The 14,671-nt window shown below is 45.4% G+C and overlaps 1 protein-coding gene across 1 annotated transcript in view; it reads left to right on the top strand.

Annotated features, from left to right (window-relative positions):
- The window catches only part of LOC119165645 (synaptotagmin-2), a 45,725-nt gene that overhangs the window by 10,352 nt on the left and 20,702 nt on the right, over positions 1 to 14,671 (top strand). Inside the window, exon 2 of the mRNA XM_037417751.2 lies at positions 11,592 to 11,913. Coding sequence (XP_037273648.2) covers positions 11,592 to 11,913 — 322 coding nt within the window. The remainder of the gene's footprint in view (positions 1 to 11,591; positions 11,914 to 14,671) is intronic.

Raw genomic sequence — 14,671 nt, forward strand, 5'->3', positions numbered from 1 at the left:
CTCTTTCACGGGCACTCTGCACAGCTGTTAGAAATTTTAATCAGTAAAAGAAAACGAACTGTGCCAACATTTCTTTGACGAAAACAAAAAATAATTCTGGTCTCAGCGAGAACCGAACCAAAGCATTCGGCGTGGTGATCGAGCATTTTACAACAAAGCCATGACAGCTCTCGGAGCTGCTTTGGAAAAGACTTTATGGAGCCGTAATGCCGTAGAAACATCAATTGGGGTTGTAGTTATTGTTATCTAACTTTATAAACTCCTATGACACAGGCTTCACGCCGGGTTACAGGAACCAGAAAATGGTTTTAAAAATTCTGTAGAAACACAATAAGTCGGTAGACAAAGTCTCAAGGGCCATTTGCAAACCAAGTTGAGCTCTCTGCGTAAACTTTGCGATTTATTACAACGTTTAAAAGCTGCGAATCACAACAGTATGTTTCGACTCGGCCAAACGCGTTTTCAACCACCGATACAAAGAGCGACATGCTCTGCCCAATTGACATCGACGCGGCTGCTGATCTGATTGGCTGTGGAACGCGTGACACAGGCCGCGTGGACGCGGAGCTTAGCCCCGAGCCCTTAAAGTAATAGTTGGGGTGAAAGGTGGAGCTCTAGAGGAGGGTACCCATTCATTACTCGTAGCTCCAATAACAAGAATTGTTCAATAGAATTATGGTACCACTGATTTGCTGCAGTAGTGGTCTAATAAAAAAGATTCAGCATCTCCACGGAGTGGATGATGGTGAGGTGGGCGAAGCTCCGTTGGTTTTTCGGTGGTAACGTGAATCTTCCGAGAACCTCGCCACTTCTCGCTCTTGCATTCCGGGATGCGCTTCTTGATGCAAACGTTTCTCAGACGGTGCGCGCTAAGCACGCCGCCCTCGCGATCCGACACGTGCGGCGAAGATCCGCGGGTGCGCACGCCGGTGGAGTGCCACGCCGCAGCCTATCGGAGAGCAGCGGCACCTCCAGCGCCGTCTGGTGCACCTTCACCCAGCCACCATATTGCACACATCTCTATGGGACAATGTCATCTATAAAAATAATTGCATATCCATGCGGAGTGCATGACGATGAGGGGGCATAGCTTCGAAGGGTTTTATTGGCAAACCGTTAATCATCCGCTGGCCACGTCTGTCTGTCTGTCTGTCTGTCTGTCTGTCTGTCTGTCTGTCTGTCTGTCTGTCTGTCTGTCTGTCTGTCTGTCTGTCCGTTCATCAGTGTGTCTGTCTGTCCATCTGTCCTTCTGTCTGCATGTCTATACATCTATCCATCCATCCATCCTTCCGTTCATCTAGCTCCAATTACCGCCATCTGGCATCTTTTCTATTTAGATTGCGTCAATATATTGGATGGACAGACGTATTCGGCTGGGCTCTTTAGATCGCGCGGTGGCTCACGCCACATAACCATAAAGTTAGGTACTACTACTACGTGTTAAAGGATTGAATTTCACTCGCGCTTTTATTGTAGCCACAGATCAGTTAACCTCCTGGTTATTTCTGCCCGTTTTAATTCCATTTCGCCTTCACTGTCACTAAACAACAACGCTTTGAAAAACTGTGCGCCATTATCTTGGACTATAGAGTAGAGCCTTTCACAGAACATTATCAAATGCTCAGCCGTTTCCTCCTCCTTTCCACACGCACTACATAACGTGTATGCACCTTCATATTTGGCTCGGTAGGTCTTGGTCCGCAACACTTCCGTTCTGGCTTCGAACAGAAGGGAACTGCCACGAGAATTGTCGTGGATATTTTTTACTGGAATTTTCTGCTTGAAAGTTTGGTAGGTCTCCAGTGATGATTTCGCAAGCATCCCAATCTTCCACATGTCCCTCTCTGTTTCCGTCATCTTCTTAACCAATCTTTTTTTTTGACTTGGTATTCTGCTGTTGTCTAAATACTCTCTTGACAATTCTCGAGTTAGGCTTTCTCCATTTAGTACCAACATCCTTCATGTACAAGTAACTGAAAACTCTCCTAGCCCAACGCTCCTCTCTAATTTTTCTCAATCGGCCCTCAAATTCTATCTTGCTGCTAGCTTCCCAGCACTCAAACGGTTTCCATCTCATGTCACCCTGTACCCCCTAATTAGGGGGGTTCCCGTGTGCTCCCAAAGCAAGTCTATCTATGCCACGCTGTTTAATTTCCAGTCTTGCTTGAACCTCCGATTTCATGCACAAGACCACACTGCCGAACGTCAAACCCGGGACCATGACACCTTACCAAATCACTCTCACAACATCATACCTATTGTAGTTCCACAGAGTCCTATTTTTTGTTACAGCTGCATTCCTGTTACCTTTAGCCATTACGTATCGTTCGTACTCCCTTGGGTACTGAGCCCCGTTATTTATGCATACGTCCATACATTTGTATTTATTTACTATTTATAGCGTGACTCCCTGTATCTTATGCTCACTGCCTTTATCATTAAAAATCATGATTGCCGATTTTTTCCTGCTGAACTTCAAATTTAACCTATCTCCCTCATTACCGCAGATGTCTATCAGTCCCTGGAGATCTTCCTTGTTGCCGGCTATGAAGACTATATTACCTGCATGCATAAATGCTGGTAATGACTGTTCAATGTGTTTTCTTTGCTTGGCAAAAGAAAGGCTGAAGCCGAGTCGACTCCCATCTAATTTGGCTTCCAGTCCTTGTAGGTACAGCATAAATAACAAAGGTGACAAGGGACATCTCTATCGAAGCACACTTTGTATATCTATAAGTTTAGATACCCTTCTTCCCATTTTATAAATACCTTGTTCCTTTTGTAGGTGCTCATTACAAGATAAGTTATTCCATCTTTCACGTCTAGTGTGTCCAGTATTCTCTACAACTCTTCTTCAATCACACTATCGTAAGCTCCCTTGATATCTAGAAATGCCAGCCACAGCACCTGTGTTCTTTTCCCGCTATTTTAACACTGCATCCACAAAACAGACTGTCCTCCAACCTGCTTCGTTTACAAAACCCATTTGTAGTTCTCCCAGCACTCCCTCATTCTCCACCCATGTGTAGTCTTTCCTTTGCTATCAGCATCACCAGCCTGTAAACTAATGTCACTGTTGTAGGACGGTAGTTGTTTATATCAGCTTTGTCCCCCTTTCCTTTATAGAACGTGCTCATCGTGCTTAGTCTCCACCCATTAGGGGCTTCACTGTGCATTATTGCTTTGCTCGCTGCCTTTCTTGATGTTTGCTTAGAGTTTGGTCTTAGTTTCTTTATTAGGATAATTGGGATGCCGTCAGGGCCTGTTGATGTGCTATTGGGAGCCCTTTTCTCTGCCCTTTCCCACTCTCGTTGTCACAGTGGAGCCACTGCGTTCATTCTCATCTGGAATGGCGCATGCAGCGCTTTCTTGGTGTTTAAAGTTTTCTGTCATCATTACTCTTATACATTTCATTACCTCATCCACTTTTAGTCCAACCCCATGAATTGCAGTTATAAGCTTTTTTATGCTTGTATCATTACTCAGAGAATGGAGATGGTTCTAAAACTTTGCAGCTGCCCTTCTATCTTTTTTGTTTGTTTACGCCATCCACTGGCCCCCTTTCTTCTAATTGTTTTACTAATCAAATTTGATGCTTCCCATCTGCACCTCAAACAGCTATCCCCCTTTTTGACATCATCTTCCGGTTTACTCCTGTGTTTAGCATGCTTATGTTCCCTTGAGGCTTTCGTCTTACTATGCCCTTCTTAACTCCTTCATTCCACCAGCTGTTGGGTTTGTGTGTCGTTTTCTCGGTTGATTTGACTTGTACCTTAGCAAGCTCTAACTCCAACAATCAAGTTATATTTGTGTACGTCCATTCTGCTTTAGTATTCTCGGTTAATATTTTCTAATCTCCGCAGTTGCTATTTGTATTTGCCTTTCGGAATAGATAATACCGCGTCGTTGTTCATAATGCCCCATTTCCATTTTTATTTCTCTTCCAAAACTCAGCTTGATATGCGTTTGTGATCACTACCTAAGCTTCTGGAGCCATAATATTCTATGTTCATCCCTCTTAGCCGATCATACGTCTTATGTGACACCACTGCGTAATATATCGTCGACTGCAGTCATCCTACCTCTCATGTTATCTGCCCTTCGCTTTTCTCGGTAGTGTTGCAAATGATTAATTCATGCCTTTCACCCATATTCATTAGCATTATGCCTGTTGGGTCAGTATATTCGTCCATATCTTCTATGTGCGCAATAATATCTGCTATTGTAATTACCTCAGACTGTTCACCTAGTTCGTCAATGTCATTTTCTGTACACTTTACCATTTCTCGCTTTTCATCTCTGGCTTTTCCCCCTTTCCACAAGTATACAAAACTCCGGAAAGTCATCTGCCCTGCTACTTTCCATTTTAGCCATAAATGTTTTCTGCACTCCTGCTTGACCCCTTGCCAGTCTGTAATTTTATGAATGAGTTCCCCATTCCACCCCCCTTTCTGCTACCTTCTGTTCTATAACAATATTCCCATGCGTAGTCCAGATTGCTAGGTGGTTGTTGCATGTCTCAAAGATGTGTTTCTACAAGACCATATACCATCAGTCTCTCTTAGCTGTGCTTATATCTCTCCCTACTTCAGCCTATTTCTGCCAACCTGCATTTTAATATACCTTACGTCTGAATTTGCTGGACCCTCGTTGCCTACGTATATTTCTCCCCCGGACTCTACGTGTCTTAGATATTGGTGCCACTTTGCAACAGTATCTGCCTATACTACCTGTCAAAGAATCCCCCTGGTGGATTTCCTTGTTACTAGCTATCCTGGACCACGAAAAGCCCGCGTGCCCCCCCCCCCCCCCACCCCAAAAAAAGCTACTGTGCGTCCTGCAAGTCGTCAACACACTTCATGAACTAGCCTCCTATTGAAGTGAAATCTGTCTCGTTGAAAACCACCCCACTTATGCACCTTTCTGTTTATTTCCCCTACCTCAAAGCCTTTCTCTCGACTCATCTGTCATACCTCTTTGTTTGCTCGACAACCGCTCAGTGCAGGCTGCCGTCACGCTCTGGTATCTCCGGTATTGTGAATATCACTACCTGTACTTGAGCGGAAATGGCGCGCATGTAATTGACCACTTTCGCTAGTCTGCTCGCTACTCCTGCAGAATAATCATTTAAGACATCGTTTAAACCACCTGAAATTATCACGAGGTTTCGTCTATCAGCTTTAGTTGTGTGTTTTGCGCTCACTTGTCTCATGGCTGCTTCCAGCTTGCGTCCTGGGAGCGTCCATACTGAAACCCTCTTGTCACTTCTTACCCTCTTTGTGATTGCTTCTGCATATCGATTTAAATTCGAGTCCCCGGCGATTATTACGTGCTGTGGATTTTCAGCTAGAGTGTCCCGCACCTGAAGAGAACTTGCATCTGTGACACCGGCTGCTTTGTCCCCTCCCACCCCCACCACTACTTCGCTTAAGCTGGCTCTTTTGACAATTGAACCGGCTGAACCTGTTTTAGGAGCGAAGCTCCTTAAGGCGTGGGCTGTGCGTCCCCTGTATGTAGCCACCTCTCGTTCAGTTCTAAGTATTACGCTAGCCACCGCCCGATCTAAAGGGTACAGCCATATCCATCCGTCCATCCGTCCATCCGTCCGTCCATCCATCCATCCATCCATCCATCCATCCATCCATCCATCCATCCATCCATCCATCCATCCGTCCGTCCGTCCGTCCGTCCGTCCATCCATCCGTCCGTCCGTCCGTCCATCCGTCCATCCGTCCGTCCGTCCGTCCAAAAGATGCAAGATGTTATAAACTAGACGGCGGTACGTGTAGTTGATTATGAAAGATGCGAGGTGTTATAAAATAGGAATGATGCCACATATGGCGCGTGTCATCGTTCGATATAGTGCGGCGATGTACGCTAGGGGGAGCGTTGCAATAAAACCGAGTGGGCAAAATGTACGGAGGATTCATGGTTTACCAGGTTTACCTCCGGAGCTTCGCCCACTCATCATCATTCACTTCGTGGATATGGCGGCATTTTTTTCCAAACCTGTTTTTTCTTTCTTCTTCACCGTTCTGGGTGCTGGTGTCCCGCCGTTCTCTCTATCGGCCACTCTTTTGTTCACCTTCATTAGTGCCTCCTCGGCTGACCTAAGTCTTTCTTCCATAGAACTCATTTTTTCTTGCTCAGTCGCCAATGCAGTCTACAACTCAGCGATTTTCATCAGCTGTCCACTCTGGGCAACCATCACTTTCCCCATTTTTTCCTCGACCTCACATTGCCTACACATGGCACCTCCTCTGCGTCTCTGCTCCTCTACACACGGCTTCAAACTCCTCTGCATTCTCGTCCGCACGAGCCTCTATTCTCAAACCTACCCCGCATCCGGAACATTTTAGTTTTTAACCATGTCTTTTTTACCCCAATTGTCCTATGAATTGTCATTCTCGATAGTTACGAAACACGGCGTACGACGAACCCTGCCTTAAACAAAAAAAGTCTAAGCTCTTCTACAAAAAGTGGCGTGTTCAGTGTACCTGCATCTACAAGTAATATAAAAGTACCGCCATGCAGTGGACATTCCACGGACTAAAACAAGAGGTGGCTACTACATATAGGTGGCGCACAGCCTACGCCTAAGGAGCCTCACCGCTAAAAAAACTTGACGATAAATGGCGATGACGAGACAGAATGCATATAGCGCCATCTAGTATATCGTCACGCAACTGCAGTTTGCATGAATGGATTGATAGATGGATATGGCTGTACCCTTTAGATCAGGCGGTGGCTAGCGCCACCAAGCCGTAATACTTAATGAACCAAAAACTAGATTTATTTTTTTTCTTTAAAAAGTGAGTTTGAGGATTCGTACTTTGCAGTAAAGAGTTTAATTTTCACTCGTGCCTTGACTTTAGCCACCAATCAGATGCATCTCTATGGGACAGTGCCATCTATTGTATAGTAAGGGACACGCTACTGGGTATGCCGGAGGAAGATTTGCCCTTGGTGAAAAGGAGCCTCGCCCCAAAAATTTTGGCTCCAATAACTTATCCACGAATCACCACCAAACAGCTGCGCTTAGGATTTGCATTACTCATTATCGCAATTTCAGGTGAGCTTTCTGTTGCCTCCAATACATTTCATACGTCATACTAAGACGAGACATACTAGTCCAAACAAAGCTTACAAAGCGATGTTTGGCAGCTTTCGCGTGACATTTCTTTTTTTGGTCCAAATATATTTTGATTGCACTGACAAAACCATGAGCCTAACCAGAACCTGTATGTAAGCTTTCCCTTTCAATATAGGTTAGAAAATGCTGTTGTGGTTGGTTTTATATTAAGTTTTTCCCTCAGGCCTGAAATGCGTCTCCAGGCTCTGCTAACCGCTCTTCATAGTAGAGTAAACATAATACTTTGAATCCATATTTAAAGAACTAGGACAATGTAAGGCGTTGACTCACAAACAGATGTACACTGCTTCATCCCATCAATAGCGTTCACTTCGTAGATATGTGTAGATTTTTTTTTGCTTTCGTGTGACAAGGAAAATACGCGGCCTCGCAGATGTACCAATGGCCGCGTAAACAAACCCTAAACCGACAACAGCAAAGATTAGAAAGATATGTGAGCTGCCCGTAGATGTTATGGCTACTGAGCAATTGCAGTGCCAGAGGTACTTTTAAGAATTATTCGAGACATTGGCGCTCCACAAATCAACAGCAATGACGAAAAAAAACATCCAAGAAGAAAGAAGAATAAGGCGAAACCAGGGAGGTTAACCAGAAGCCTCCGGTATGCTACCCTGCCATTCTTATCTTCTTCTGGCTAACTGTGTGGTCACTTAAAGTACGTTCCAAGAGACAAAAACCGTTACATCCTCGCCACTCGTTTTACAAGAAGAAAACGCTTTGTATACAATTCAATATAGGTAGCACATGGTATTTTTACGACCTGAAAATCTCCAAATACGATAGGTGCAAGACTCGACAGAAGGCAACTGCTGGTAGATTGAGAGGCCACCTCATGCTTGCACATGCTCGCAGTGACGTAAGAGAGTTTAACAGTGTCGGCTGGGTCCTGCACAGTTATTTCCCGGTAGGCACTAATCACCTAGCGTTCTTGGAGAGCCAGCGGTTTCCCATGGCGGATTTAAGGAAATTTCATCGAGCCAGAACAGAACAGAGTGAACAAAATGAGTTTGTTTTTTGCTAATTGGGTCACACTGGCTTAGTAGAGTGATGTCATGATGCCACCACACGTGTAAGTTTTTGCGCAAATTACAAATGAGTGTTTTGCCCTTCATTTTCTGTTTCATAAACGAGCACACTTATGCGAAGCACCCGATGATAGATTTTGGGAAGAATGATTTGTAGGTGCCGAATGATTTCTTATGTCTGATGTTTGTGACAGGAGTGCAGATATTAGTAGTTCAAGATTAAATTAGCTTTGCGCTCAGTGGAATGCTTACATACATACATACATACATACATACATACATACATACATACATACATACATACATACATACATACATACATACATACATACATACACACACATACATACATACATACATACATACATACATACATACATACATACATACATACATACATACATACATACATACATACATACATACATACATACATACATTCATACATACATACATACATACATACATACATACATACATACATACATACATACATACATACATACATACATACATACATACATACATACATACATACATACATACATACATACATACATACATACATACATACATACATACATACATACATACATACAATTGTCTAGTACGCTTGGGTACAGGGATTATGGGGCTCAGCTACTCACTGGAAAATCATGGGTTCAACCACGGCCGCGCATTCATGCAAGAGAAATGCTAGAGACACGTGTACCGTGCAATGTCAGTGTAACGCTTTGTGTAACGGAATCATAAATACATGTTTTTTTTCTTTTCGCTTAGTGTGCTTTAGAAAGTTTCTCGTGAGGACGCATAACGCTTAATATGTAAAAAGGCACCAATTAAAAAGTCACAGCTCTGCTGCAAAGGTAAAACAATGAACGCGATAGCAACAAATTGAAAGGTTAAGCGCAGAGTGGCAAGAAGATTGAACTGTGCCCCACATTTCTTACGCGCAAGTGACGCACGAAACGTACTCCCTGGTACTGATGAACGTGAATAAGCGTCTCAGTTGTTGTTACTTCGCTGTGTCTGAAAAGTTCACCTTTTTCGCAAACGAAGACTGGGAAACGACTGCAGTGACCTTCGTGTGCCCGGTAACTACAACCGAATTGTTCTGATGAAAGCCCGAAGCAGGACAAGACGTACGATCCTCCCCACCGCGAGATAAGAGCGCGCAAGTGAGCGTCCGCCAGCGTTCTCTCCGCGGGGGAAAGTATGCGTGGGAGATGAGAGTGCGCGCCGCCGCGTCGTGACGATGTAGCAACGCGCGCTCATTGCGCCATCTTGCTGGTAAAGCGGAAAACATGATAGTTCCCCCCTCCCCGAGATGCCCGTCACCAACGCTAAGGGGTAAATATAATTAGCTTGCCGTGTGAACATTCAAGGAGGTGCTCCTTCGTAGCTCGGTGGTTAACACCTCGCACTCACACTTCAGAGGTCCCACGTTCGATTCCACACGCTGGAGTCATTTTCTGAATTAGTTTTCTTTTTTGCGTTTTATATGTATAGATACGTATACGTATACGGTGAGTGACGGTGACGCAGACAAAAAATTCAGCCGAGACTGTTCATATAGATTCTATCGCAATAAAACCATAGACCACGTAATGGTATATATTGAAGGTAGCCCCGCCGCGATGGTCTAGTGGCTAAGGTGCTCGGCTGCTGACCCGCAGGTCGCGGGTTCAAATCCCGGCTGCGGCGGCTGCATTTCCGATGGAGGCGGAAATGTTGTAGGCCCGTGTGCCCAGATTTGGGTGCACGTTAAAGAAACCCAGGTGGTCGGAATTTCCGGAGCCCTCCACTACGGTGTCTCTCATAATCATATGGTAGTTTTGGGACGTTAAACCCCATATATAAATCAATCAATATCTTGAAGGTATCAATCCCATAGCCAAGAAAGAAGTTCTGGGACAGTTAGAGACCCATAAATGAATCCACCATAGAAAAAAGTGAGAGAAGGCTGGTAGATTGGTGGCGTAAAACGACAAAAAATCACAGCATATTCACGAGGTGAATGATGACGAGAGGGATAAAGTGGACGGACGGACGGATGCCCGGACGCTTCGCCCCACTTATCATCATTTACTCGATGGATATGCTGTGACATCGTTTTAAAACTTTGATACTAGCTACTGCTACTACGACGACGACACGGGACGTTAGACCTATGGCGTAAGGTTCTTCGCCCCTAAAAAAGTCAGAATTGAATGAAGTGTGGTTAGTAGCATCAGGAAGAGAGGATAAAAAGGAAATTAAAGAGACAGGAGGCACTTTCCACCACCCCGTTGCAATAGCGATGGTTCCAACATTTGCCCCGCCGCGGTGGTCTAGTGGCTAAAGTACTCGGCTGCTGGCCCGCAAGTCACGGGATCGAATCCTGGCTGCGGCGGCTGCATTTCCGACGGAGGCGGAAATGTTGTAGGCCCATGTGCTTAGATTTTAGTGCACGTCAAAGAAACCCAGTTGGTCGAAATTTCTGGAGCCCTCCACTACGGTGTATCTCATAATCTAATGGTGGTTTTGGGACGTTAAACCCCACATATTAAAAAAATCAATCAAAAATGCTTTTAACATTTGTCCGTCCGTTCACTTATCTCTCCCGGATCAATTGCGTGCACCAAACTGGGCCCTTCAATATGGTGAGCACAGCAGTGAACAAGCAGTTGGTCATGGCGTGTCTTATGACCCTTATGTGCTTAGGTCTGGAAAAAATGCGGGGCGTTGTCAAGTTTGAGGCCCACGTGACGGCTTCTGCGTTTCTATAGCAGTGTACCAAGTATTATAAATCGTTAACCTTTTCTAAACACACTCGTACTAATGAATGAAATATATTTGCCCTTTGAGTTCACTCGGACTCAGACTAACTAAAATCTTCCGCATTCGGTTTTACTCCAACTCCGACTGACAGAATTTTTTTTCAAGTGGACTCAATGCGACCAAATCTCACCAAAATATTGCTCACTAAGACTCCCTCAGACTCATGGCTCGGTATGAGGCTGAGTGAGTTGACTCACGAGTCTATAAGCGTATACTTAAGTTTATTGACCGTAGTTTCAATGTTTTCTGAGATCGATGTCCAGCATCGTTGGTGCTCTGCTCAGCGCATTTTCATCTCGTACATTCAAATACGAGTTGTCAATGGTTACAAACTAGTAAGTACATCTTTAATGAAGAGATTACCCTCAGAAGATATTGTTAAGAAGATCTCCCGGTGAAAGATATAGCCGGAAATATGTCACCCCCCCTCTTTTTTTTTATTCCTGTAACTTACGCCTCTGAACAATAATTGTGGTGCCAAATGAACTCAAGTGTGCTTAAGTACATGGGAATAGATGTGAGTATAAATGTGGACTGGCATAAGGCTCTTAGCAACACTGAAGTTGAGTCTATGTGTAACACCGCCCTTGCAGAACCTGTCCATCTTTCGGGACCGGGGCGAGGACGAGGAGGAGTGCGGTGGCTGCGTTCGCCTCTCGCTGCCGGACGTGCACATGGAGGACGCCGGAGGCGGGGACGGACCGTCGGCCAGGCTCCGGCGATCGCCACTCGTGGCCCGCGCCAAGTCGGTGGACGCCCGCGCCATGCCGCTGCTGGTGCACCGGCTCTCCATATCGGCTGAAAGGCGGACGCCGTCTCCCGAGACGCTGCCTGAACCGACGTCGCCTCGGCCGCGGTCCCTGTCGCCGCTGCTCTCGCCCGCGCCCCACGCCCAGGACCCGGCCAGTCCTATCGGTGGGTGTGCATTGCCCTGGAACATGGCGGCAGTAAACCTCGATCATTGAGTCAGGATGTGGGACGAGAATACGAAAGAAGAGAAGACAAGGAAGCGCTGACTGAACTGAGCCCCGACTCAGTAGTGTAGCGGTGACGGTCCTCGGCTATGGACATGTAGGTCGCGGGTTTCAATCCTGGCCGAGATGGTTGGATTTTGATGGTTGCAAATGGTAGAGGCTTGTGAGCTGTGCGATGTCAGTGCACCTTCTTAGATAAAATCGGAGTGAAGAAATGAACATAGCGTGACTGCAAGGCAACAAGTAATCATTAAAAATAAAGGACTACATTTCAGCAGAACGCAAGTGTGCAAGGAATGGTCATAAAATTAGGTGAACAGATGAGATTAGAAAGTTTGCAGGAATAACGTGGCCGCTGCTAGCGCAGGAATCGTTGACTGACGAAACACGCGAAATGCCTCTGTCCAGTTGTGTGCCTAGGTCAGGCTTATGATGATAATGATAACGTAGTGAGATGCTCTATAGCAAACTGAGCTCTCCTTAGGATTTGCCTACATGTACCATAAAATTAAGGTGCCGAATTCTCTCCGCTACAAAGTGTGGGAGCGAGATAGTTCGGTGAGGGCATTGTTTTATAGAAAGTGGAATACCAACCATATCACACAGCGTCCACCTGTCTACTGCAATACTATCAGCATTGAAGGTATGATGAATATTTCGGATTGGTTCCGCGGAACCCGTAAACTAGCGGAAGGCTTAGGAAAGTGTAGTTGGCGATCACCTGTTTGTAGCATGAAGCCAGAAAAGAAATATCTATGGATTTCTTTTTCTCTTTACGCTGCAAGCAGGCGACTGTTCATTACGCTTTGTTAAAGATTGTGGCTTCTTGCTATGAGTGGTTGTCGTTTCCACTTCTTGAATGGGGAATATGTTCGACGTACACTTGGCCGCTCAATCACAATTCGTTTGAGTTCTTTGCAGTGTTGGGCCACAATTACGTTTTCATAGCGTGTTAACCATGGGGCTGCTGTGCTCACAATCAGACGTTCTGTGGAGCTCTTAGATGCCTCGTCACAAGCTTCAAGCGACGATTGGTGTCTGCGCCAACATAAACATGAGTAAGCCTAAAAAAAGAACCATCGCGTGATGACGTCAGGCTTTTAAGTCATGACCGCACAGGTCGCCGAAATGTTTGACGTCACCATAACGTGATGAATATTTCGGACGTCACATGATGGCGTTATCACGCGGCATCGTAGCCGATCCCGGAGCTACTGCTAGACAACGTGGTTTGAAGGAGGGGGCACTTGGCTGTTACAGAAGAGCACTGTGAATCGACGTATGCAAACTCGTTGGGATATGTATTGCTGTTCGAGATAACACGTGTCTTCACTGTGCAACATATTGTTGCGGGGTTGCGGCTATCACTATGCGGTGGTTTTGCGAAGAGGATGACGACGTGTTGGTGTTCGAGAAATACAACTGCCGCTATCTTGACTGCTGGAACTAGTTTTCCACAGCAAAGTCTTTATTATATTGCAACAATGTTATGCGTGAACCTTTTAGCTAGAACATTACATTTAATGACAAGTGTTAAGATAAGCACTTTCCGAAACACAAATAAAGCAAAAGGTATGCAATGGGTAGTTGCTGGTTTAATTTTTTCTGAAGTTCCAACATTCTGTGTACCAATTATTACTTAGAAACTAATTATTAAAGGCAAAATGTCGCGGGTTCAATACAGGTCACGATGATTGCATTTCGACGGAGTTGAAAGGCTGGAGGCTTTGTTGCATGATGTCGGTGCACGTTAAAGAACGCCAGAAGGTCAGAATTCGCGGAGCCTTCCACTATAGCGTCTCGCAATCATATCACTGTTTTGGGACGCAAAACCCCAAGCATGAAGTATGGGCAGTCTGTTAATTGCTGTTACAAACGCTCCAGAACATCTACCACATTTGTTTGTGATAAAGCAATAAAAAAACGGCGCTGATTTGTAATCCCCTCTATTGAAGCTGAATTGCTCAGTCATGTCACTTGAGCCCGAGGTGGATGTCGTATCTTAAAGTACAGAATACTTCGTACGATGTATCGAAAATAGAGATATGACACCCAGCTTGCCGAATGCGTCATGATGCAGCTACTGCGTATGTAATAGGTATCTATGATAGAATCGAACATTACCATGCACCTCGAAGAGTGCACAGCCATGGGCGCCAAATTGAGCCTCTCAAGAAGCCATATCATATGACGTTCAGTAAAGCGCCAACCGCAACGCAGTTTCGCGACAGAAATGGTAGAAAGAGGCAAAAAAATAACGGGATAAACACTCCTAATACCCGTGTTGCACAGGCACGTTAACCATGGTTACGGCCAACCACGTTTAACCGAGTGGAACTACAGTTAACAGCGACCACGGTTCGCCGATGTTATACAGTTAAAAGGTGTCCTCGGGTAAGGTGGTCAGCCACGGCCGCTGGATAAAAGATTTCATCCAGCGGCCGTGAATCAGCTCATCCTCCGTGAAAATCACTATTTCCTCGGTCAACCGCCAAACCCAGGCTCCCAAAGCTCTGTTTATTACGACCGTGATTAGCAGCGTAACCACGGTTTCACGTATCGTGTAACGTGCGCGAACCGCGGTTACACGTAACCGTGGTTACGTTCCTGGAGGAAGGTAATAAGACAAAGAGGGAGCATTACGCCGCACGAGTGACGCCCACGGTGTCGGCCAACATATGACCAAAACGTCAAAGCAC

The sequence above is a fragment of the Rhipicephalus microplus genome, chromosome 8, assembly GCF_043290135.1.
Source record: "Rhipicephalus microplus isolate Deutch F79 chromosome 8, USDA_Rmic, whole genome shotgun sequence".
NCBI classification, from domain to species: Eukaryota; Metazoa; Arthropoda; class Arachnida; order Ixodida; family Ixodidae; genus Rhipicephalus; species Rhipicephalus microplus.